The sequence below is a fragment of the Maylandia zebra genome, linkage group LG23, assembly GCF_041146795.1.
Source record: "Maylandia zebra isolate NMK-2024a linkage group LG23, Mzebra_GT3a, whole genome shotgun sequence".
Taxonomy (NCBI): domain Eukaryota; kingdom Metazoa; phylum Chordata; class Actinopteri; order Cichliformes; family Cichlidae; genus Maylandia; species Maylandia zebra.
This window is the reverse complement of record NC_135188.1, coordinates 22,260,753-22,284,907: the sequence shown is the minus strand read 5'-3', so window position 1 is coordinate 22,284,907 and position 24,155 is coordinate 22,260,753. Positions and strand designations below refer to the sequence as shown.

Genomic DNA, 24,155 nt, shown 5'->3' with positions numbered 1-24,155 from the left:
CAGGAAAACTGTTCGTGTACCTGCTTTCATTGAGAGGCAAACAATGCTTGAACATGCGCGTGTTTATTTGTGTGCTGATTTCTTTTCTCCATCCTCAGTGCTCCTTGTTGTTAAGATGTGTTTTATACATACATACATATATGGTGTCGACAATACCCAAAGCCTTTCAGGCTGAAAATAAGCAGGTTTAGGGACACATGGTTAGCTGAATGAAACGTTTATAAAACTTTAGGGTTTTGCCACCCTAAAACCTTTAAAGTTTGATCTAGGATATTTTATTAATATTTATTATTTTATCAGCTTAATGACTGTTACAGCTGCTTTAGCTTTGCTGCCACTTTTGCGTCCCACTGAGATCACTGTGGCTCAAAGTTTCAGTGGCGTTAACATTAAGTACAGTCAGTGAAGATAAAAACAGGCCAAACTACTCTGTCATTCAGCATGGTCAAACTCAACCACCATGCATGCAGCACTATCTCACAGCTGTAATGACAGGAAGAGTCGCAGCCTGCACACGCCCCAGCATTAACTGCAGCAGTGACCTTTAAACTGCCATCTGCTGTGCAGCCTACACTCCATCAGCTCTGCTGGCACTTTAGTCTCTTACGGCTCTATTAATCAATATTTAGGGATGTTGCTCAGATTGTGCTGAATGTGCAACAGGAGGCAGTTGCATAGAGAACTTTACCAAATAAAGCACAAAGTGTGGATTTAAATCTGATGGAAAAAGTAAAACGATCACAGCTTGTGACCTTTTTTTTAATAACAAAACCTAAAGAAAGGTACTGAGGTTCAAATCAAAGACCTAATTTTCTCAAATTAAAACATTTTTAGTCCTTTCTCTTAGTAAAACTGATTTGTAGCTCAATGACTCAGATCCGCACACAGACAGCCTCTGACTGAGTGATCGATGAGAACCAGAGCGCTCCCCTGACACTGAGGGGTCAGCTCGGGTTTCTCCCTGGCGGCGGCGGCTGCAGGAAGCAGCCGGGTGGAAACACAAAGAGCTTTTTGGTGGCAGACAGAGATCCCCCGGCATTGCCATGGAAACCGCTGAGACAGACCTTGACCCGGCCGGTGTCGCATTTCCTCACAAGGTAGCATGTAGCGCTCCGAGTGTCCCACAAATCACTGTCACTGCTATTGTTTTGTGTTTACTGCATGGCTCTCTGCGTATTCCACAGTTTACACACAGTTAGTGCTGAAGGCACGCCTCAGATACTACTAACCATTAATCCAACTAAACCTGTGAACCCCTGCCATCAGCTGACCCACTGTTCTATTTTTCCTCACCTCTCCAGACAGCTCGTCTGCCATTCCTGCAGCAGCAGGTCCAAGAACTCGAAGCAGCGCCTGCAAACAGGAAGAAAGCAATCAAATTATTTTTGAAATAATCATGAATATTAAAATCTAAATTAATGTAAAAATGAAGCAAGAAAGATATACATAAAAAATATTATAAAACAAATAAATATAAATAAAATTGAAATATATATAAAATAAAGCTAAATTAGAAAAATATTAGAGTGAAATGAAAGAAAAAAAGTTGATAAATTCACATTTAAAATGTAAACAAATATTAATAAAATATATGAAAATATAACATAAACACATGAATATAAATGTAATAAAAAGCTTAATTAAAAGAAAATACTGGTATGAAATTAAAACAAGAAATGAGGAAATAATAATAATAAAACATGTTTAGAATTAAGAAAATAAATAAGTATTAAAATAATATAATTTACATAATACGGACTTACGGTATAAAAATTACTACTTATAAAATAAAAAAGGAAAAATACTTAAAAAAGAAATTACATATGTATGAAAACAAAAACAAAATATAGAAAACACAAAAATAAAGGAAAAAACTAAAAACACAATACTACATATACAGATAAAAATAAATTAAACAAAGACAACATGAATCAAAAATAAACATGATAAAAAAAAATACCATCAACAATAATAAATTAATGATAAATATAAACATATAATTATAATAATAAAAACTATAATAAAACAAACTGAACTCAAAGAAACTGGAAAAAAATAAAACCACACTAAAATATTATGAAACAATTATAAAGACAAAAACGATCAAAGAGAAAATGTGAGTGTGTCTCACCTTCGCACAGCCACAGATTTGGAGGTACAGTTGCTGGTGATGATGGGGATGAGGCGTGGGTAGTGTGTGTGCTGTTGAGAAAAAGGCAGAAGGAGCTCTCTTAATTTACTTCAGACAGACAAGCTCCTGCATTTGAATTCATTTAAAAAGAAATTTGTTCCATCTGACAACAGTCAAGTCTTTTCTTCTGGACATGAAATGTGATTTGATCAAATTTTCTGTGAAATCCATCCTGTTATGACATCAGGCTAACATTGTTATGTCTGGAGAACATGTTCAGATCAGATAGAGCAGCTAAGTCAGACCATGCATGGATGAAGATTTAATAGGTTTAAAGTTAAACTTTTTTCTTCCTTGAATGTCATAGTCAGTGATCAGCATCGAAACCGCTCGCAGCCTCTGCTTTATCGCACGTACTCTGAGGATGAGATGGATGGCGGCCACGCCGGACGTGGCCATGACTTTGGCACTGTTGGGGACCAGGTAGAGGAGTATTGGCATGATGGCCTCTGCTGCGTGATCGAACCGGTTGCCGAGCACTGACGACAGGTGTCTGATGGATGGAGAGGAAGACAGATGGATTCATTTCAGCTGTGCACTAATGACAGGCAGGAGGAGACGATCAGCCTGGTTTTATTTTCCTTTTCTTTTATCTTGTGAGCCATGTGCCTTACCCCAGAGTGATGCAGGCCTCCCTCACCACCTGAGATCGCAGGTCCTTGGCAGACAGCTTGAACGCCGCCTCCATGAGACGCAGCTGCTGCAGGAAGCCGTCGAACTCTGGTGCACCGGCCAGTAGCAGCGAACGCACTTTCTTCAGCTGGTGGAGCACAAAAAAAGTTCAGTACACACACACCTTCACTGATATTTCAAACTGAGGCGAGGGCCAAGGTCAGGACATGTCCTTACAGCTGCCACTCTCAGCTCCCAGTCCCGCTTGTCGTCCGACAGCACGTCACGAATCTTCGTCATGGCTTCCTCCACCTCCCTGTTAGAGTAGATCTGATGGAGGAGAGAGAGAGGAGAAGGTCCACACACGAGCAGGAGTCTTACTCCCTGCAGATGGAGACGGTCAGCCGTTTGAAGTACATGTCACATATGTACTAACCTGCACTGTGGGAACATCTTCAAACGCCTGGATGAAGTCCTCCTCATCCACGGCTCCAGCACTGGACCCGTCCCTCCCTGCAGAAAACACAGCAGAAAGAATTACAGATCCACAAAACGCAAAAACTGTCATCTTATTTTTTTTTACATCCTCATGAATAAATTTGGGTGGCGATGCGGTGGTTCTGACCTGCAGACTTGCTGCCGGGGGCAGGGCGTTGAAATGAACCCATGCTCACCGCCTTCCTCCCGGACAGCGAGGTTCCTTTGGACGAGGACGAGGAGCGGCCGCCGTCCACCGAGTCATCGTCCTCGAAGTTCTTGTCTGTTGGGGAGGAAGAAAAGAGAGGGACAGTCATGTGACTGAACAACAAAGTTCTCACAAAGAAAAACGCCACTGCTGAGCATCCAAACAATGCGGCGCAGCAGGAGGACTCTGACATTTCTGCGATTGGACTTCAGCTGACGCAGAGGGCATAACTCGCATTCCTGTAACACCGAATTAGCGAGCTGGTAATGGCGAGGAGGGCAGCAGGTCAGAGACACAATGCCCTGACAATAAAGACAACAATTAGCCCTGTGTTCCCAGCCAGAGCGACCACAGGAGGACCGACTCACATCCTCAGGGCAACCATCTGAAAACTGACTACATTTATCCTCCACACTCTCAGATTTTATGATTATTATAAACAAATAAAAGCTTTGCTTCATCAGAGAGTCACACTGATGGTTTCCCTTATCTCCCCTGCTTGATACTGACACATTATCGCATACAAATGATCATTTATGAGACAATCCGCTGGTTTCAGACTCTCCAATGTGAATATTTGTTGCTGTCATACATCATTATAGATATGATAAATGGACACGGGTCATACTGAGTATTTTTATTACTTATCTTTAACAAACAAATGTTTTAGTCCAGCTAGTTACACACTGCTATAATGCCAAATATATATTTAATTAATGATGTCAGTGTATGTACACATAAACCCACTGAGCCTCAAAGTTCTTTACGTGCTCAGTTTTTTTCTACTCTAGGATCTGAACATGAGACTGATCCCAAAAAAAGAAGCATATATCCCTAATTATACAGACACCTACCTGCTGTTTACAAGGCCCCGTTTTGAAAGTAAAAAACGTTAGAGGAGGAGCTAAAGCATGACAGCCCAGTATAAGACAAGTATGGATTATTTTGAATTGTGAACCATGCAAAGCTACGGTAGCATAGTAAATGAATACACTAATAAAATAATTTGTTGCCCTTTAGAAACAGGAAACAATCATTCTGAGTAAAATGCAGCTGAAATATATATTATCAAAATTAATCATTAAGGGAAATGTGTTTGGTATAAACTGAATATATGGTAAATAGTACATTTCATTTGATCAGATTCCACTAAATTAAATATTTTACATTGTTCTTTTAAATAAAACTTACATGTAATCTAATTACTAATTAAAACCAGTTTTCTGAGAGTAAAGATTGTGGATGTGGAAATGAGCAGAGCACATGGCGATGTCTTTGTCTTCTCTTCCTGTCATGTAAAACAAACAGGCAACAAATCCTCACAATTCAGGGGCCAGATCTGGAGAATATCCAGCAAACCATCTGTTTCACCTCTAATCATTATAAATATAATCTATTACATTTGAACTGATCAGTAATTGAACCAAAATACAGCAACAAGAAGCAGCTGAAAGAGGCCCAGCCCTGTGCAGATGTCTCCTGCGGTGGACGCCAGAGCGCCACGTGAGCCCCCCTCAGCACAGGAATCTGCCAGGCCAGCAATCAATCCTTTTTCATTATTTAGAGTTTCAACACACACACGCACACACAAACACACACAGAGCAGCAGGGAGCTGAGCCAACACATCAGTCATGTGACATCAGGTTGGAGGTCTTCCTCACAGCATAACACACTGTGAGTGTGTGTGAGGGAAAAACACAGCCTCACCTGTCACCTCAAGTTCAGCACGCTAACACAAACAGAGCGCGACACCGAGAGAGGACCAGGACGGTGACAAACATGTTAGCACCAGATGAAAATCCAGCCACAGCAGCTCTGAAACTACAGCTACTAACAGCGTGACATAAGAAGACGTTTGGACGGCGCTTTGCTTTCTGTCGATCGATGAATTTAATCTTATCACGGCTTCTCTGAGAGGGGTATCATCATCACCAGTGTGCTGTCTTACTGTTAAAAAGCCTTGTAAAAGCCTCGGGTGATGTTTCATAAGGAAAAAAGAAAAGCCTGCGTCGGTAAAGCTACTTTCTGATCAACAATCTGTTTTCATATGTTGCAGGTCGGACATTAGCCGGTCTTTAACCTGCTTGCTCCTAATTACAGGAGTCTTTTCTTTTTACTTTAAACATCGCGGCTTTGACTCAGAGAGGGTCATCTGTTAATCGAAACTCTGGAGGAGACATATGCCGACATATGTCAGCAAAGATAATGACTCGAGTGTGAGGTTAAAAGGGCTTAGGTACAGAATAAAGAGAGCACTTGTATGAGCGTGTGGGTGAATGAGGCTTATTGTAAGCAAGTACTATAAGTGTTTAATCTGAGTAGAAGATGACTGTAAAAGTACCAGTCCATTCAAACTCAACACAGGCACAGGCTCTTGAAACACACAGACGATTTCCAGCAGTGAGAATGTGTCTGAGGCAGAATATTTCCTGCTATTTTACATGAAAATAAAAGATTGTTACCAAACGGTACAGAAAAGACGACAATTTCAGTGCATCAGTCCAAACATCCACCTGGCTAACAGTGAACCACTGAGGTTACATTTTAGCCACAACCTAAAGAAGCACAGCTTTGAATCAAGCCTCATAATTCTTCAGTTCTAACCTCTGCCTGTTAAGTAAAGGAACAGACGTGACCATAAACATAAGAGTAAACAGGCCCTCGGTGGATTTCAGAAGTTACTTACTGTACTTGTGTGAGGATTCTTACAAATGCCAGAGACAAAGAAAACGAGGTGACAACAGCCCTCAAAGTGCACCACAGACATCATTTACAGAATCAGAGGAGGATGGGCGACAGAATGAAGCCTTTCACATCAGATTTAACCTTCACGGCTGAGTTTTTATCAGCTCGTCCTTCCACTCTGATCACACACAAGTAGATTAAAAGTTTCAGTGTTTACTCATCACACTTGCTCCTGCAGCTTCCTGACCTGAACCCTAACACACATCACTTCCTATGCATTGTCCACACAACAATCCAGCAGAGAGCAGGCCAGGAAAAGACAAAATCCTGCTGTGTTTACGATCGAGACCAGGCACACGCGTTCCCCCTGGAATCACAGCTGTACCCGCACCGCACCTTCATCACCGATCACGGCTGCGAATCGATATCGATATTTGATTTAGTCCAGAGGAAGAGGAGCTTACAGGAGCAGATCCGCCTGCAGACCAGTTTCCTCAGCATGCCGGCAGACAGACAGGCAGACAGACAGACAGTCAGGTGGTCCTCCGCTCCTCTGTGCTCCTCACATCTTTTCCTCCAGCTGTGGAGGGAAAAGAGGGGAGGGAGAAGCCGAGCCTCCCCCCTCTCTCCTGTCAGGGAGCATGTGCTCCCAAACGCTCTTCCTCTGCGTCTTCGTCCTCTAATTCAAACACGCTCGCAGTGAGGACAGAGGATGGAGGAAGAGGAAGAGAGGGGATACAGAGGAGTGATAGAGGTGGGAGGGGAGGAGGGGAGGAGCAGACCAATGGGAGGAGGAGAGGAGGAGATGGGAGGGGTCGCTTAGGGGACAAACCCCTGCGGTTTCTGAAGCGGAGGCGGTGCTGGTGGGCGGCGCTAGAGATGAGGGACAGCTACGGAGCCGTGATGACTCAGGAAAGAGGGAGGAGGGTGGGAGGGTCGGTCTCTATAGGAAGCCGGTCCCCTGTCGGCGTTAACGTCAGGCGTGGAACCTCCACCAAGGTTCCTCCGTCAGCCCACAGCAGCAGCAGCAGCTTTATCTCAGCAAGGTCACTGCAGCTCCACACGTGTGAGAAACTTCACTGTTAGCGCTGAGGTGGAGCAGGAGGAGGCTGAGTGATGTCACAGAGTCTGTGTGTAAAATAACAGTTTCTAGCGTATGTCATCTGATCTGGACGAGACCCAACGCTGTTTTTAGGTTATACAGATTTATTGATATTATAATTGACTTATTATTATATTTGTGTTCTGACAGGAGCTGAGTACTGTAACTGTAGTACAGCATAGCTTTACTTTTTAAATCCCACACTATACCCACTATACACGAAATCTTGTGACATAAAGTGAAATATGAGGATCAGATTAATCTGAGAAAGCGTGACTGAAGGCCTGAAGGAGGAGCAAATAAACTTATGTGCGATTAGAACTCGGCCATCAGTGTGAAATCAATTTTGATGAAGTCGCATTAAAGGTGGACCTAAAATTAACTGCGCATAGAAATAATGATAAACCATCAGGTTTCTATTACGAAGTAATAATAAAAAGAGAAATTCTTCACATGTTGTTGTTGAGAGGCCCGTTTTGTTTCACTTCACATATCTGTGTGATATCATATTCCTCTTTTAGGTTGTGTTGCGCTATTTTGTTCAGGCATTTGGCAAGAAGGGAAAATCCTCCTCACATTCCTGCTCAGATGTGACTGACAGAGCTGATCCTGTCCACTCATGACAGCTCTCGTGATTCCACAGCTCTCTGTTGTGACCGTTTGTCACAGAGAGCTGCTGAGGAGGGCAGGAAGTCAGACAGAGGAACGGCATAGAGCATCTGGTCTTTTTTCAAAATAAAAGACACTATGAAAAATACGTTTGCTTCTGAAGTTCTCTCAGTGCGATCTGAAGCTGCGAGAAGCACCCAGTTAACCCAGCACCATCACAGTGATGTAAGAGTTGGTTTTTCTTTAAGTAACCAACCAACACTGCTGGTCTGCATGGATGATGCTTTGAGCCCTGACTGCACAAACTGTAACGCCATCAAAGCATCACAATCATTCATAATCATGTCTGAGGAGAGCCTGACCTGCTGTGGTCTTCATCTCTGAGCTAACGTATCATACATAGACCAATACTGACCGACCTGACTGTTAAATGCACCCTCTGAATGCAAGCAGAGCACCTCCACCTTTAACCCCTCAGGAGAAAACACACAGACACTCCCCCTGCTGTCACCGTCAGCTTCATTTATATTCATCAGCATAACCTTGAAGGTCAGACAGCAGAAACTGCTCAGTCTGGTTTAAACAGTTTTCCGATCAAAGGAGATACTCGTGCACATTATATGTCAGAAAGCTGCTCTGCTTCCACAAGATGGCACAGTTACCACACTTAATGCTGACAGTTAGAGCCATAACACATTTCCTTTCACATCCTCGTTCTTCTAGTACACGGGCAGGGAAACAGGAAGACAGCGCGGACATGCAGAAGGTCAAGAATAAAAATAACAAAATATCAGTTCTTCAAATACTTAAAACAGTTTAAAGAATCATTTCCTACATTTCTTACTCTATCTTCTTCTTGCACTGTTGTCGTGTTTTTGCTTCATTTTTGAAATATCTAACAATCTCAGCGGCCTATAAATAAATGAACTGCCTCAACAAGTCTTCATTCATATAAATAATAATGGATTGGATTTATATAGCACTTTTCAAGGCACCCAAAGCGCTTTACAATACCACTATTCATTCACTCTCGCATCCACACACTGGTGGAGGCAAGCTACAGTTGTAGCCACAGCTGCCCTGGGGCAGACTGACAGAAGCGAGGCTGCCATATCGCGCCATTGGCCCCTCTGGCCAACACCAGTAGGCAAGTAAGGTAAAGTGTCTTGCCCAAGGACACAACGACCAGGACAGCGAGCCCAGGGATCGAACTGGCGACCTTCCGGTTACAGATGCGATTCCCAACCCCCTGAGCCACGGTCGCCCAGTAAATCTGTCCCTTCACGCTTTTTCACAGTGATGCAAAACAATAAGCCCTCAGTATCACTACATGCACATCCTGAATGTATGCTTAAGAAACACCATCTTGAGTTTAAACAGAGTAAACAGAAACGCTCAGAGGATGGACACAGGATGAAAAAAAGGACCAACACATAGTTCTTTACACACAGAGCAGCTCTGAGATGTGTCTAGAGTATCAGTCGGACTGATGACTCCCAAGGGTTTAATGCAAACTGCTCCACTGAGAGCAGGAGGACAGTTTAGATGGATGAACACTGGTGTGTTTTCTCAGTAAAGAGATCTCTGTTAGCGTCCCAGGACCTGGCGTCCACATATGTGGACATCACATTTTGGGTTGTCTAGACCAAAATACTAAATTGTGCTCTACAAGGGCGTGATATCCACTTACGAGGACATTATACTGCCACTGTTTGAAATTTAATGTGAATGTCCTCATATGTGAATCTCATTTTTCTCAGAAACAAAAATCAGGTAAAAAAAAAAAAAAAAAAAATCACGTAATTCTTTGTTTTTACATTCATCAGGTTCCAATCAGCCCAAATAGCAAAGAGAAATTAAAAATGCATGCCATGGAAGAGTTCAGGTCTTACATATACATATGAAATATGTGTAGCTGTATTTGTATTTTTAAGCTTAGAACAGAGGCGGAGCTGCTTTCTTAGAACCAACAACATTTCTGAAGTGAAAGCTAAGACTACAACTTAGAGCCACGTTTTTCATTTCCAACAGTGAGTCAGCCCCCATAGACTCCCATGTTAAACTGTTAAATTTCAGCCTTCATAACAATCGCAAAGGAGGTGAATTTATTCTAATTCACCTGTTCAGGTGTATCAAGGCTTAAAGTGTGTATTATTAGGGCGAGTGACATCTTTAACTGACAGAGTCAGCTGACAGTCCCTGAGCTGGATCTCTGGAGCATGTTGTTGCTTTCTGGAGCATTTTATATACAAAAAATTTAAAATATTTTACAATTTCACTGGTGTCAGTGGGCTAAATGATCCATCGTTTGGACCATTTGGGAGCCAAATCTCACATTTTAATGGCTTTACTTTGCTAAAAACAAAACAAAACCCCTCAAATCTCCATTTTTTTTCTTGGGTTTTGTACTAACAGTTTCATATAAAGAGAGTTTTGGGAGATTACATGAAAAAAAGTAAATAGTGTTTGACATGTTAAATATGTGAAGTTCGCTGTTACTTTTACAGCTTTACCACAGAGATATAAACAACTGCTCCCACCTGACAGATCCACACTTACGACTAATAATCATAATCGAACAAATCTAACAAAGCGACTGTGACTAACTATGCACCTCCTCGCCACGCCAGGTCACAAGTTTCCCTCCTGGCAGCGTCTCACAGTCTTCGGGGAGCTTGGACACTGATGGGGTCTGACAGCTGATCGCCCTGATGCAAATGCACAAAATGACCGGGGAGGAGGTGAAGCGTTTACGAAGGGAGGTGTTACATCACAGACCTGGGAAGAAACCTGAGACTGGGGAGCGTGGGAGAACAGACTCACAGCGGGTTATCCCTTCCTGCACGGATCAAATCAGCCTTTTTAACCCCCCGCCCCGCCTTTGGAGGCTTCAGCATAAAAAAAAAAAACAACAATTACATGATCAGGCAACCACAGGCTTAAGGTAACACTTCAACACCTCCCTGCCTTTCACCTGCAACAACAGTGGGAGGAGCATTCCCACAGAAATCTCAGGCTTCGGTCACGTTTTCTCATCAGATTACAGCCAAGAACACACTGTGGAGTTACAGCGTGTCAGAAAACATGTCTCACCTTGAAAACACAAAGAAAAGCAGCAGATCTGTACATCTGAGAGGTCGAAGAGGTTAAGGTTGAATATTTTTGCTTCATATTGCAGCTCAGACTGCTGCTGGTCTGTGGATGAAGCTGAGGAACCACAAAGAGGCCTCTGCCATCTTCATTTTAATTCTCTCAAACTGAGACAAGAAGTGCTGGGAAAAGTTTGTGAACAATTTTTAATATTTTTGCATAAATACAAACTAAAACATCATCAAATTTTTAAACTAGTCCTGAAAGGCCCCCTGCATGCTGTCAGCCATCAGCAGTGTCTGCTTCATGCTGCGCTTCTTAAGCAAAGCTCAGTTTTTCCAGCTCACAGTTTGATCTGCAAACAGATTAATTCATGTTTACTGAAGCAGAAAGTTAGAACTGCCTGTTTCTTTACCTCCGTTTTCTCCTGTTTCTTGGGATTAAACTGCTTTGAGTTACTGTCCCCATCCTTTTTACATATCACGCTTCACTGTTTAGACCCCTGTTTTAGCAGGAACTCAGTCACATTTTCAGGCGGGTGTGCAACAAACAGATTCTAACTAAACAAACTGAATTCAAATGTTATACTTGGAAACCTCTTTATTATGAAAGGTCTGAACATGCGCAGCTATGTAGATGTTTGTGTGTCGGGTTTTGAGGGTCAGCCAGTCTTGATTCCTGTTGGGAGTGAACATTTCCTGTCTGGTGTCCTTGTGTCTTTGTGGAGAGGACGGTTCCTGTTGTGTCGTTGGACAAACCCTCAGAGCTCCAGTCAGATAATTTTAAAGTCTGGAAAAACTGCATCCCTGCACCTCTGAATGTTTGTGGTGTCAGAGGTCAAGGCCCAAACCTTTAAAATAACAACCGATCTTAACCGATCAGGTCAGTACTACAGCACCCAGCAGCGAGTTAGAGGCTGTGAGCCCTCGGTCTTTGTTCTTTTATTATTCTGTTTTCCAAACAGCCGGGGGAGTCTCTGCGCTGCACCGTGTCCTTTCTGTCTCTGCACGGCCTTCATTATTCACGAGCTTTCCAACTGTGCAACCCAAGTCCTGCTGGCAGCCTGTACCTGGCCTCGTCTGTCAGCACCTCCCACCTGCGGGACCTCCTGCGTCACGCAGCGAGGTCAGAGATAACACATGAAACCAAAAAAAATCCCAGAGCAGGAAAATGAAAGCGTTCGTCCCGACCGCAGATATGACGATCTGACGTGCAGAAGGTTATTTATGCGCACTGTGTGAGCTGCGGGGCTTCGGTAAAACTATGTAATGAGATCACATGCTCAGGATCAATGTTAACATCCCTTCACTGTGTTATGGCTGCTTTAAGAATACAGCCATAAATCAATTATTCATTCATAAGGGTTTAAATGGACTTGCCTCGAGCTCTGTCTCTGATTTATAACAGCTCTAATGTACAGGAGAGCAAAGTGATCAGAGAAGCAATGAGATCTGGTTGATGTCAGTTTTTAAACCACTAACACTTTACCTCCTATTTATCTGCTTTTATGACTTCTTTAAGCCTCCTTTAAGAAACAGAACTTGTTTCAAATCAGGTTCAAGCCTGACTTAACAGGTAATCTTCCTTTGAGAAACGCGAGTACTTCAACAACAAGCAGAACAGAGGCAGAAAGCAGCAGTTTTCCTCAAATTAAAGCAGTCATTTCTCCCAGGATACTGGGAACGAGTGAAATGCTTCAGCAGGAGCAGAGCAGCAGGATTACACACATCAGCGCGCTTCAGCTACTTGTGGCATTCGGATCCTAATTATGATGTAATTATGAAGGATTACAGAAAAAGTCGTTTCGTTAATCAGCTCTCACATGAAGACAAACATGCAGCTCAGATCAGATGTCCTCCCTGAACTCTGCAGACGGTTACAGCAGGCCTGTAGGTTTCACAGAAAAATGCTCCGACTTGTTATTTACCTGCAAACGGCAGTCTGCTTGCAGAGGCGACACCGTCCCCTGTGGATCTGCAGGAGGACAAATGCTAGCGTCCTGTCAGCCACTCCGAGCTAACGCACTGCTGCCTGCCTCCTCCCTTCCCCTCCAACCCAGTCTTGTGACTGTAGGGACGACAGCTGACACTGCTCTTACAAAATAAGAGCCCTGGGCTCTGAGAGTAAAGGCACTTCTTCTTTGTGACTGACTCCCACTTTGTTTTATTATTCCTTTCTTTTCCTGCCTGTCACTCTGGTCCACTTCTCTGCTCTCTGTGACTCCCGTCCCTGTTTTCCAGGTCAGTATGAAGTTTCCTGCTCCTCTGCTGTGCGGCTGAAACACACTGATGAACACAAAAACCTTCCTAATTAGTTTTTTTTAAGTGACACCTTTCCTTGAAATAGATATTAATAGGCTGGCCGCTCTGTAATCTTCACCAGTCTTCATCAACAATCAGGCCGCGTGTCTGAGGAAAGTGAAATAAGTCCTCCGTATCAGTTCAGCTGACAGACAGGGCCCAGCACTACACACAGGAGTGAGTCTTTATCAATGTCAGGACTCGTTTAGTCATTAGCTGTTCAGTCAGCTTTTAAATGTGACATCATCACTTCTGAAGAGCAGCCAATGTCATCAGTCCAGCTTGTCTGCTTGCCAGCAGGATTACTCAGTAATCAGAACAGATCTGCGGGGGAATTTGATCAGAGCTCAGTGCGGTTTAAAGTGATCAATCTTTGAAGTGCAGCTCAGAGTCCAGTAGTTTTTGGAAGGATCCATTACAACACTGCCCTGTGAGACATCAGCAAACTGAAAATTTTCCATAAGAGCTTTGCAAAAACAAATCACACTGAAATAAGAAAAACCGTCTGCTTTTGTCTTGAAGTTCTCAGGAAGATATCACAATCTAATCCAGATCCAGAGATCCTTCTGGATCCAGGGGTCAGTGTGGTACTAGATTTCATTTACTCGTGCATAATGCCCATTTATGTTCATTGGATGGTCAGAAAATAACAGAAAAATACACAGATTTCTGTCAGGTAATGTAACACGGACTCATTACAGGTGCTGTGTAGTTAGCAGTCATGCTTACGTCACCTTATAAATTAATCAGGATAAACTGTTTACTAAAACCAGAGAGACAAAGTGATTCTTAATGAGTCAGATTTAGTGAAGATGTAGAAAAGTCAGAGTTTCATCTCTTGTGTTTCTGTTCCTGTTACCTGAAACAAACCTGGTTATTTCACTTCAGTTTATTATATTTATACACTTAGATAAATGAATGTGCTGTGTGATGAAGTTTCTTTTTCTTAAAGATTAAATCTGAGCAGACTTAAGGTTTATAAATATGACGTGTGTCAGCTGCTGTTTTTTCTCTGTATGTAATCATCTGTGAACACTGGGTTTTGTGGGCCTCTACATGAATAACAAATACGCGTTTCCTTCTGTTACAGTAACGCTGAAACATCTTGGGACATGTTTGACCTCAAATATGGCAGATATATTCATTAACAACAAAACCTGGGATGAATGATCATCAGGCTTTCCTAAAGGAAGGTGGTTGTGCCTTTTCTTTTCAAGGCTGAGCACCTCCTGAGATGAAAGCTGACCCATGTGACCAGAGATGGAGCGAGGTAACGAGTTCATGAGACCATCAAACCAGTGACTCGCTCCGGTCTGCTAACCATAACCTCTGTGCACAGATCACACAGAGACAAACAAAACACACCTGCTCAGAAACAATATTCATCCTCTTTAATGACTGCTCAGCAGTTTTCCCTGTCCTGCCACACAGCCATAGCACTAAACATAAGTAGCTGCTTTTCACTGTGTAAACTGTCCCGTCTGTGTTCTGCAGGGTCACTTTTCCTGCAGCAAAGTGACTGAAATCTGCTCATTTCAGTCCACAGGAACAAAGAAGGCACTCGGGTTTCCTTCTCACTGAAAGACAGCACGCACAGCTTTACACCATGGAGAGGGCTTCCCAGCAGAAACACTGAGACTCACTGATGAGTACAACGTGTACTTTCTCTCACTTTTAGATTTACAGCCTCCATCTGAATCCCACAGGACCAACAGAGACAAAGAGAGGAATAAATCCAATTAGCAAATTAAATCTTTTTAATGGGCCACAGAATTGATATGTGGGTTTTTAATTTTTGTATGAACTTATTTTTATGAGCAAAATATTATCAGAAAGTGAAAATTACAAAATTCAAACATGCTTCCATGCCAGGACATCCCCGGATATAATTGCACGTTTGCTGTAAAACATGTGTAAGGAACTTTGTGTGCTACCTTAAAAAGCGAACACCTTCTTCAGTGGGAAAGTCTTTCCCCTCAGTTCCTCCTTATGAAGCAGAAACTTCTTATAACTGAGCAGAAACTATTGAAAAGAGCATTAATGGTGTGACACATTACTGGGCCTGTGTGTGTTTCAGACATCTGAGCCACATCTCTGATTTCTTAAAGCTCCTCAGGCCTTTATGACGCAGTCAACATTATAGAAATGAGACAGATTGTCTCATCTGCAGTACAAAGAAATCACAGTTATCTTAGTTATTAACTGTAATCTTGATTATTTAGCATCATTACTTATTAACTTACCAAACACCAAGTGTTTGTTATGTGAAAGTGAAAAGAGAAACCAATAAATAAACAAACAGAAGAAATGGGTATGCACACAGGACCATCCGTTATTGAGTCAGGCGTCTGGCTAGCGAGTGTTTCAGAAAAAGCCCACTTTGAAAGGGCGACCACTGTTCGCTATTGGCCGTCAGAGTCCAGATGGACAGATGAGTGGAGAGCCGACCAGCCAATCAAAACTTTGGTCAGGCATCACCAAAAAGGACCCGGAGAGAGATCGGAGACGAAGGCAGCTCTACCAGTTAATAATCCTTCACAGGTTAACTTACATAAACATCTTACTTCCTCTAAGCAGATCTTGTTCACCAAAATCTTTCCATCTATTCATCACCAAACCAGTCCAAACACGTCTTCATGATTTGTTCCTTTCAAGAAATTCATAAATGTTGGTCTTTTTTTTCTTTTTTCTGATCAAAGGACACTCAAAGTGTATCAGTATCATTTTACTTGAAGACAGAGAACTGCAGCTGTTTTCTACTGATATGTCTAACAAGGTTTCCTGTTTTCTGCACTGAAACACAAGACAAACTCAGAGCTTTGTAGGGAAAAAGAACAGACAAAAGAGAAACTGTTTTATCTCCAGTTTTATCTCCATTATCATGCTTTCATAATCACTGAAAGCCAAGATTATGATTAAGATTAACCTCTGATTAATGGTCCAACCCTAGATTCGGATGTTCTTTATCTCTGGATGTGAAAACATAAATTGTGTGGATAATATCCTGCTCGCTCACAGCAGAAACCATCAGGCTTCAGTTTTCCTCAGTTTTGCAACTTTGTAACTTGATATGAACTCTTTGTTAACTCTGTATTATACTTTTTAAAAAACATCGCCCAGGAAGCTAAATCTGTGAAAACATCTCGATAACATCTCAATCATCCAGGTAAGGAAGTCCCCAAAACACGAGAGGAATGAGAAGCACCAGCTGAGTATAGTGTGAGAGGACAAAGTGACAGCCCTGTTTGTAGTTTTCTCCCTGACTGATTGATTTTGTGCATAAACACAGATGAAACCACAACACAGAGATTATCTTTGACTTATAAAAATGAATTCCCCATCCCAGCAGCGCTGGAAAACACTGGAAATATTTCCTGGTACCCAAAAACAGCATTCAGGACTTTCCATGGACACACTCAGTACATATAAACCATAAACTGGGTGCAAGTCAGCTGGTGATCAACAGGAGTAACTCGGATGCTTCTGGATTTATTTATGAGGCTATCATGGAGTTCAGTAAGTGTGCACATACAGGGCTCTAGAGTGCGACTTAATTTGATCACATATGCAACTTCATTTCGCAATGGTGCGACAAAAAAGAATCCTCTCCAAGTCTGAAAGTCTCTGTGTGGTCAACAACAGACACACATTATGCCCATATCGTTGTCTAAACCAATGAGAGATAGTCAGGGGCGGGACCTCTCTGATTGGCCTGATTGGTCCCACACACGTGTATGTTTGAAAGTGCAGGCAGATAGAGAGAGGTGAGTAGCTTTAATAAAGCGATATCGATTCATTAAATCCTGAATCTACTTTTAAATATAAACGTATTTTGCCAGAAACGCCAGAATCTTAAAATTCACAAAACTATTTGAAAAACAACCAAACAGCTAAAACAGCAAATGAGAGCAGAATCAGTGAGATGTCGGCTTTTTTTTTTTTTTTTTTTTCAAAAAAAGACCTCTGACAAGAAAGTCTCATGTCTGCTGTTTAATAGCACAGAAACGTAAACTTTTTTAAATAAAGCCAAATTGCAAACCGCTTAGCTGTGTCTCTAATAGAACCTCTGTAACTTTGCTCTGCTTCACTTCAGCAGCATCTTTATATGTTCACTCATGGTTTTCTTCAGGTTTTGTTCTACTGCAGAATATTTTTAAGCTTATCTGCTATAAAAAGCCAGGCCAGGAAAATATTCTTCATGTTTTTCTGTATTTTATCCTCAGTTACTTTGACACAAAGGCATGTGGTGTGATGCTTACACCTCTGATAAAGTCTCACAAGTGTCAGTACTGATAAATGATCAGAATTATAGTATTTCTGACTGTCTGAGTCAAAATTGAATGGAATTGAATCAGGACTTTATTAATCGGAATCCAATGCATTATAGTGAAACCAGTGATGATACCCAGCCCTAGTGAGAAGCCTAGGCCTGACATAAGTGGATGTAGCTGTGGGTAATGAGAAAAGATGAAAAGACCTATTGATAAATTTTTTGTTAAGTTAAGGCCTGACCCATCAACCTCTGAAGGCTGAAAAAGCACAGTGTATCCAGAAAACACATTATATGAAGCGATAAATGCACTGCCTATGTGTCCCCTCTCCCCACTGCCTTTCAGCAGCAGGCAGCAGCAAACAGGTCGTCAGAGGAGGCCGAGATGATGATTAAGTTTAACATTGTCTACAATATTGTACTTTAAGCACAAGCACTTTTTGAGTAACTTCTCTTTCTTGTAGAAATGTGCTCCAAATAAAGACAAGATCAATATTGTCTGTATGGACAGCAATTAAAAAAATAAAATAAAAAGTGAACATGTAAAGCAGTGGGGTTCAAATGCGGTTGAAAAATTTGGGTGCACCTAACTTTTGTGCTGGTGCTCCTAAAAAAAAAGTAAGTCTAGAGCCCTGACATGGACAGACAAATTTGGTGCAGTTTGGGAGGGTCACATGTCGCGTGTCTTGAGGCTGCTTTCAACAATCGACAATAGAAAATATTAAATAAACAAATTAACGCTGCCATGACAACAGAAGCATCATCATAAAACTGCCCCTGGCACCATAAACCAAACTGAGCTCATCAAACGCTGCAGGACTTACCCGACAAAGGTGACAGGACCATGTTCCCCGACCTCTGGACTTCATCGAACTTACTGAAGATGACGTTCAGCCTGCACACAGAGACGGAGCAGACAGTCAGAAGCAGCTGGTGTTATGATGTCAGGAAAGCACCAAGTTAAAAAAAAAGAGGCCTTGCTGGCTTCAAGCGTGCAGAGTGTCCTCTGAAAAACAGAAAACTGGCTCATTTCAGGCTCCTGGGAGAGTGTTTAAATAGGCCAAAGTAACAGCACAGAGTCTACAGCCTCCAAAAATACACAGACGACGGCAGATATTATTAGAACAAACACCAAGAACCACAATGTCACTGTCACATCTGCTGACCTGATGGAGGAGGAAGCACCCATCACTCAAAGGACGAGCTTTATTGATAACAGTCAGTTACTGTTTGTGTGATTAAAATGAAAACTATTTCCTGATTATTCAATTAATAACTTAATTATCTGCCATTTAATCAGACACTGATCATCAGATTAAAGCTGAAGTTAAAAGTCAGTTAATTAATAAGACCATCACTGCCAATCTAAGCAGTGAAAAACCCAAACATCTAACCACAGGAGCCTGAGATGAAGCATTCCCTCCTCTGAGTTTTCACTAATTCACTTTGCTTGTTGAGGTTTTTCATTAACAGCTGTAACTTCCAGCAGACAGCCACTCTTCCTCTATAGCTCTATCTCATTACTGACATAAAACACATGTAAGTGAAACTCTGGCGTAACAGGACACTCTGCTGATCAATGAGGCTTCATAGATTTTCTAATATTTTCTAGATTAAATAACCAATCAATCAATAAAAAACTAATCAGAAACAGTGTTTTTAAAGGGCTGTGAATGCCTTTCCTTCTAATGTGAAGAACAGTTATTCAAAAGGCTGTCACTTTTCTACATGTAACTGAGTAATGTGAGTGTGCACCACCAGCAGTACCACAGAGCCCTTCACATGATGAGATTTACAGGGAGCTTTGAACGCACCGTGACTGAGGCAGGCCCTTCTTTCCCAGGTCGATCCGCACTCGCTCTCCGACGTGCCGGTAGATCTCCACCAGGCAGTTCATGGCGCCATCACGCACCTGTGGGCCGACAGGTAAACACATTACTTGAACACAAAGAGATTGCTTGTTTTAAATCATCCTGAATATGTGGTCGACACTTTAAAAACAATTAAAATCATCTCCCATGATGCTCTTTGGCTGCTGTCACAGCAGAAAAACACATGACTGTGATGACATGTTTAACGCTCCAGGTGTCTTTCTTTCTTTACTTTGTGTCCTGGTGCAAATCCATCTGTGTGTGTATCAGCATTTACAGTGACGTTTCCACATTGATGTTCTCACTCTTATTTTGAAAGAAGCTCTACGTTACACCGGTTTAAATCGTTCTCTTTGTTTTCGTCTAGATGCAGATTAAAAGCAACAATAAATACACACCGACTTTAAACTAAACATCTGAACTGTGTTCAAAGCTGTGACTTTTTTCTCTCTGCAACTGATTAGTGATGAAATCAAACAAAGACTATAGACTTTAAAATCTGATAAGGGTAGCTGAAGGCCTCACTGAGCATGCGTGAGTGTGTTTGGCTTTGGAAAGGGAAGTTCATGGGCACGGCTTCCTGTCCTGAGGAGGAAGTGCGATTCCGGCGATGACGAACCAATCAGTAAACGGCAAACAGAGAGGGGAGCAGACAGATGATAGCTGAGGATCCTGATGCAGAGCTGGAGGATCACAGACTTCATCCCTGTACAGCGGTGTGGGTCTGACATCAGCTAAAGCAGGTCTGGTGTAGTGTAATGTTTGAACTCCACCAGCAGAGGGCAGTCAAACACCAAGATTACTGCAGATTAAAGAAACTGTTCTCCAGCTGGATGTGGAGGAAGTTGGCTGACCTGCACAGTACAGCTGTTTAAAGCCATCACACGACTGCCGCTCAGCTGCTGTCCTGAGTGTTAAGTCCTTTCACTTGTTTCTGAAGCACTCCAGTATGTAAGTCTCAGATACTGACTGCATATGAACCACTACAGCCCCTCAGGCCTGCTAATCTCTGCTAGATGAGCCAGAGTTTAGCAGTAAAATGATGACTGGTGAGGGGGTTTTAAGTTTTCACACAACGGCTGGAAGCAGCAGAAATCTTTCAACCTAAAACATCCTCAGCCTTACTTTATTAAGTAGCAGCTTGTCTTTTTAAGACAGCATTATTCTTTTCACTGATTCACTGCTGAATTATTGCACATTTTAATATATTTTCTGTCTTTTTAAAGTAATTCATCTAGCGTTACCTGGTTTGATGTGAGAACATGTCTGAAGAGGACATTTTCCAACTTCCTGTGGAAAACAATCCGACTCGATCCTCAAGAAGCTGCTCACAGTGCATGTGTGAAAGCGGCTCAAACCACAGTGTAACCTGGTGTGTGTGTGTGTGTGTGTGTGTGTGTGTGTGTGTGTGTGTGTGTGTGTGTGTGTGTGTGTGTGTGTGAGTGAGCAGGCATTGTACCTGGCTGGTGGGGTCTCCGAGGAGGCTGCAGATGTGAGGAACGATTTTACTGAGCGTCAGACTCTGAGAGCCAAACCTGAAAGATCAAAACACAAAACTGACTAAAGTCAAGTAAAACTGGAGGTGAGCTCAAAGACACATGACATCATCAGTACGCTTCCTTTACTATGAATAAAACTTCCAGTTTGTGCTCTTTTATTTTGAAAATCACCCACACACTCATTTCTGCGTTTTTTAAAAGCAAAAACAACAAAAGCATCTCTAGCTTCTCGCACGTGAAGGTTTGCAGCTTTTCTTTTATCCCATGAACCAGTTTTAGGTTTGAACTTTTGAAATAAAAATCAGATGTGACAGTTTTATATCTGAAGCTGTGATAAACCTCTCTGAATATTTCCTGAAACTTTAGAGCTAAATAAACAAACAAAGAGTTAACAGAGTCCCAAATATAAGCGCCAAACCTGCTGTTACATTATAAATCAGTTACTGCTTTCAATAATATTAATAACTTACACGTTTAAAGTTGAGATGAGACACAGGCAGAGTCCCTCTCTGGTCCTGTTGTTCTTGTGCTTGAATCCTCCCATCATTCGCTCCCACACATACTGAACACAGGGAGAAGACAGAGAGACATTAACATGTCACCTGTAACGTTATGGTGACGCTCTGTTGGAGGACGACACAGTGGTGGATAAATCCAAGCATGCAGGTGGAAATGTGAGTGTTAGACTAATTTACTTTTCTGTGAGTTTAAATTTGAATTTAAATGCCTGATGGCAAAATTTCTCCTGTGCCGTCTTTTTTCCCTGTAGTTTGCAGAGTTATGACACCAGATGTTATAGGTCAGCACCACCATGAGGTTATTATATCGTGCAAAACAGTTGTTTGAATGAAATATCAGCTCCCGAGATGCACTTAAATTCAACAAATGTTGATGGTAATTGAACATATTTCTGCTAAGGTGGATCTCCTGTGACCAAAGGTGTGAAAAAGGAGATAAGATGAAGAGTGAGTGTACCTGTGGGTTTGCAGCCTGGTCCATGATCTTCAGCAGAAGTGCCTGGTCCTGCTCTCGGACTTGATCCTTGGCGTCTCCCAGTCGATCGATAAGACTGGGCAGGACTGAAACAGGAAGCGAGAGTTGGTGTTTACAGCCTGCAGTGATATCACAAAGAAAGCAAAAACCTCCATGTTTGGATATTAACGCAGTGTTTCTCAAACTAGGAGAAATATAGAGAGAATCTAAGCTTTGGTCAGGAAAATAAAATCATCTGTTGAAGCTGAAACTGTGGGGTGTGAACTCTGAGAACTGAATCAATTTTCTTATTGCTGCACTCGTGTCATCTGATTATAGAGATGACTTCCATTACTTCCATACAAGCACAGACAGTAAGTTAAGTGAAAGACTGAAAATAATGGCTGTGATATAAACATTAAGTCTACGGAGGATTATTAAAGTTTAAATAAGAGGAGCACAGAGTAAAATGGGATTAAAATCTGTGAGCCACATGAATGAAATCCTTCCTGTATCGGTGGTTTTATCATAGTAACAGTGAGGAATGGGAGGAACTGTCTAATGCAGACAAATAAATACATTTGAAATCAAAAGTACTTCCTCACAACACTTCAAAAATAACATAAAACGCGTGTTTGGCCACACTGTATCACAGAGTTTGGCTTAAAGTTTCAAATAATTTTTGTAGAGGTGAGCACGATGTGTGAGAAAACTAGTTAAAAACTAATTCTGCTGAACTCAAAGCCTTTAAAAAATAGTCTGTATTCAGAAAGACACAATTAGACAAACATGACACGTGTTCATGATGCTCAGCCTTTAAATACTAAAACTACAAAAGAACCAGTTAAACACAGGAGAAGACATGATGATGGACACAAACCCCTCTACTAGAAATAAGGTCACACATTTGGCTCTAACAGTCAGTCTGAGAAGCTGGTTCCTGTAAACTGTTTTTAACTGTTTGCAGTGTTTTCTCTTTTACTGATTCAAACTGTTGTGTGTTTAATGTGAGTAGCAGGCTCTTTTCTCTCTAACAGGTCTCACTATCACTTTATAAACCCTCTTGCTGGTGTCCTTCTATCACACACCATCGTGTAAATGTAAGAAAACACAGTTCTTTCATTTTTAAGTGTGTTTTTTATAATTGCAGTGTTTGATATTTTAGTATATGTAACTATCATTCCAGCCATTTCCTCCTATGAAAAACAATAAAGTAACATTAACCTTAAATAATAATATAAATTACATTTAATACGCACATGTAGAGATTTGCAATGAAAACATAAAATAAAAGACACTCAAGGTGCATCAAAATGTAAATTAAATATTTTTAATTTGGGAAAAATGTAAAAAATACATATTTATATACATTTTGTAACATTTCTAAATATTTAAGAAAATAACAGATTTTTTTAATGCACAAAGTCTTATTTTAGTATAAATACATCTATCTAAAACTAACAAAAACAGGTTAAAGTCATTTTTAAAAGTAAGCTGAAGCTCATGTTGTTGTACTGTTATTATGTGTGCAGTAAATAACGAGGAGAGGCTCACCAGTTCCAACCTGTGTCCTGAATCTCTCCTGCAGCCGGCTCACCAGAGCCGACAGGATATCCATCCCCAGTAAAACCACCTGAAACACACACACCATCACACGGGCGGTTAAACTGATCCACAGTGACTCCTCCTTCAGCGCCGGCAGCTCCACAGCGCCGCAGCAGCACAGTATTTGAATATGAGCCGCAAAGGCTTATGGGTAACACAGAAAGCAGCGGTTTCAGCTCTAAAAAGGTAGAAAAAGGCCGAATAAAGGCTGCTGGTGTATCTGTGATGTGAGCTAACAGTGTGAACTGCGGTCCTGTGCGCTGAAGCGTTGACCTGATTGTGAACCGTGAGTGTAGCCACTGTGTAGATCTTACTATCAGCGCTTCCGGGGAAGAGAACATGACTTTCCTTGTCATGGGGTGGTTTGGGAAACTCAATGAACGCGTAGTGAGAGCTTCCCTGCTGACACCATATCAACACATACGCACCACCTGAACCGCGAGTTCAGACCACGGTGCAATTTTTGGAAACTCTCAACAACAGAGAGCGATTGAGCGTGACTAATATAAGGGTGACTGAAATAAAACGACCGCCTCCGCTATGGTGCCATCTGCTGGACGGAGAGCGGAACGACACTGACGTAGATATTTGAACGAGTTAATTACAATCTATTTTCATTGTATAACAACGCCATTCTTCTTCCAAGGACTTTATTTAAATTTA

The 24,155-nt window shown here is 41.8% G+C and overlaps 1 protein-coding gene, 1 long non-coding RNA gene and 1 other non-coding gene across 26 annotated transcripts in view; 2 read left to right on the top strand and 1 right to left on the bottom strand.

The window, feature by feature from the left end:
* Positions 1 to 24,155, bottom strand: part of LOC101480717 (CLIP-associating protein 1-A) — a 53,001-nt gene that overhangs the window by 24,016 nt on the left and 4,830 nt on the right. For 20 of the 24 annotated variants that reach the window (XM_076880533.1, XM_076880542.1, XM_076880534.1 and 17 more), the window contains exons 3-15: positions 23,442 to 23,520; positions 21,891 to 21,994; positions 21,386 to 21,477; positions 20,876 to 20,951; positions 19,360 to 19,457; positions 18,370 to 18,440; positions 3,429 to 3,563; positions 3,240 to 3,316; positions 3,041 to 3,133; positions 2,806 to 2,951; positions 2,549 to 2,684; positions 2,132 to 2,202; positions 1,294 to 1,353 (exon numbers count right to left, since the gene is read on the bottom strand). In XM_076880533.1, the coding sequence (XP_076736648.1) occupies positions 1,294 to 1,353; positions 2,132 to 2,202; positions 2,549 to 2,684; positions 2,806 to 2,951; positions 3,041 to 3,133; positions 3,240 to 3,316; positions 3,429 to 3,563; positions 18,370 to 18,440; positions 19,360 to 19,457; positions 20,876 to 20,951; positions 21,386 to 21,477; positions 21,891 to 21,994; positions 23,442 to 23,520 (1,238 nt within the window). Of the gene's footprint in view, positions 1 to 1,293; positions 1,354 to 2,131; positions 2,203 to 2,548; positions 2,685 to 2,805; positions 2,952 to 3,040; positions 3,134 to 3,239; positions 3,317 to 3,428; positions 3,564 to 6,638; positions 6,902 to 12,902; positions 13,439 to 18,369; positions 18,441 to 19,359; positions 19,458 to 20,875; positions 20,952 to 21,385; positions 21,478 to 21,890; positions 21,995 to 23,441; positions 23,521 to 24,155 lie in introns of those variants that run through there. The other 4 variants (XM_076880558.1, XM_076880559.1, XM_076880552.1 and 1 more) reach the window with 3 other exon arrangements.
* On the top strand, positions 19,387 to 21,911 carry LOC143415118 (uncharacterized). The gene is made up of 3 exons (XR_013095740.1): positions 19,387 to 19,471; positions 20,867 to 20,998; positions 21,834 to 21,911. It is a non-coding gene; the product is annotated as an uncharacterized LOC143415118 (long non-coding RNA).
* LOC112433554 (U4atac minor spliceosomal RNA) lies at positions 23,835 to 23,963 on the top strand. The gene has a single exon (XR_003023557.2). It is a non-coding gene; the product is annotated as a U4atac minor spliceosomal RNA (small nuclear RNA).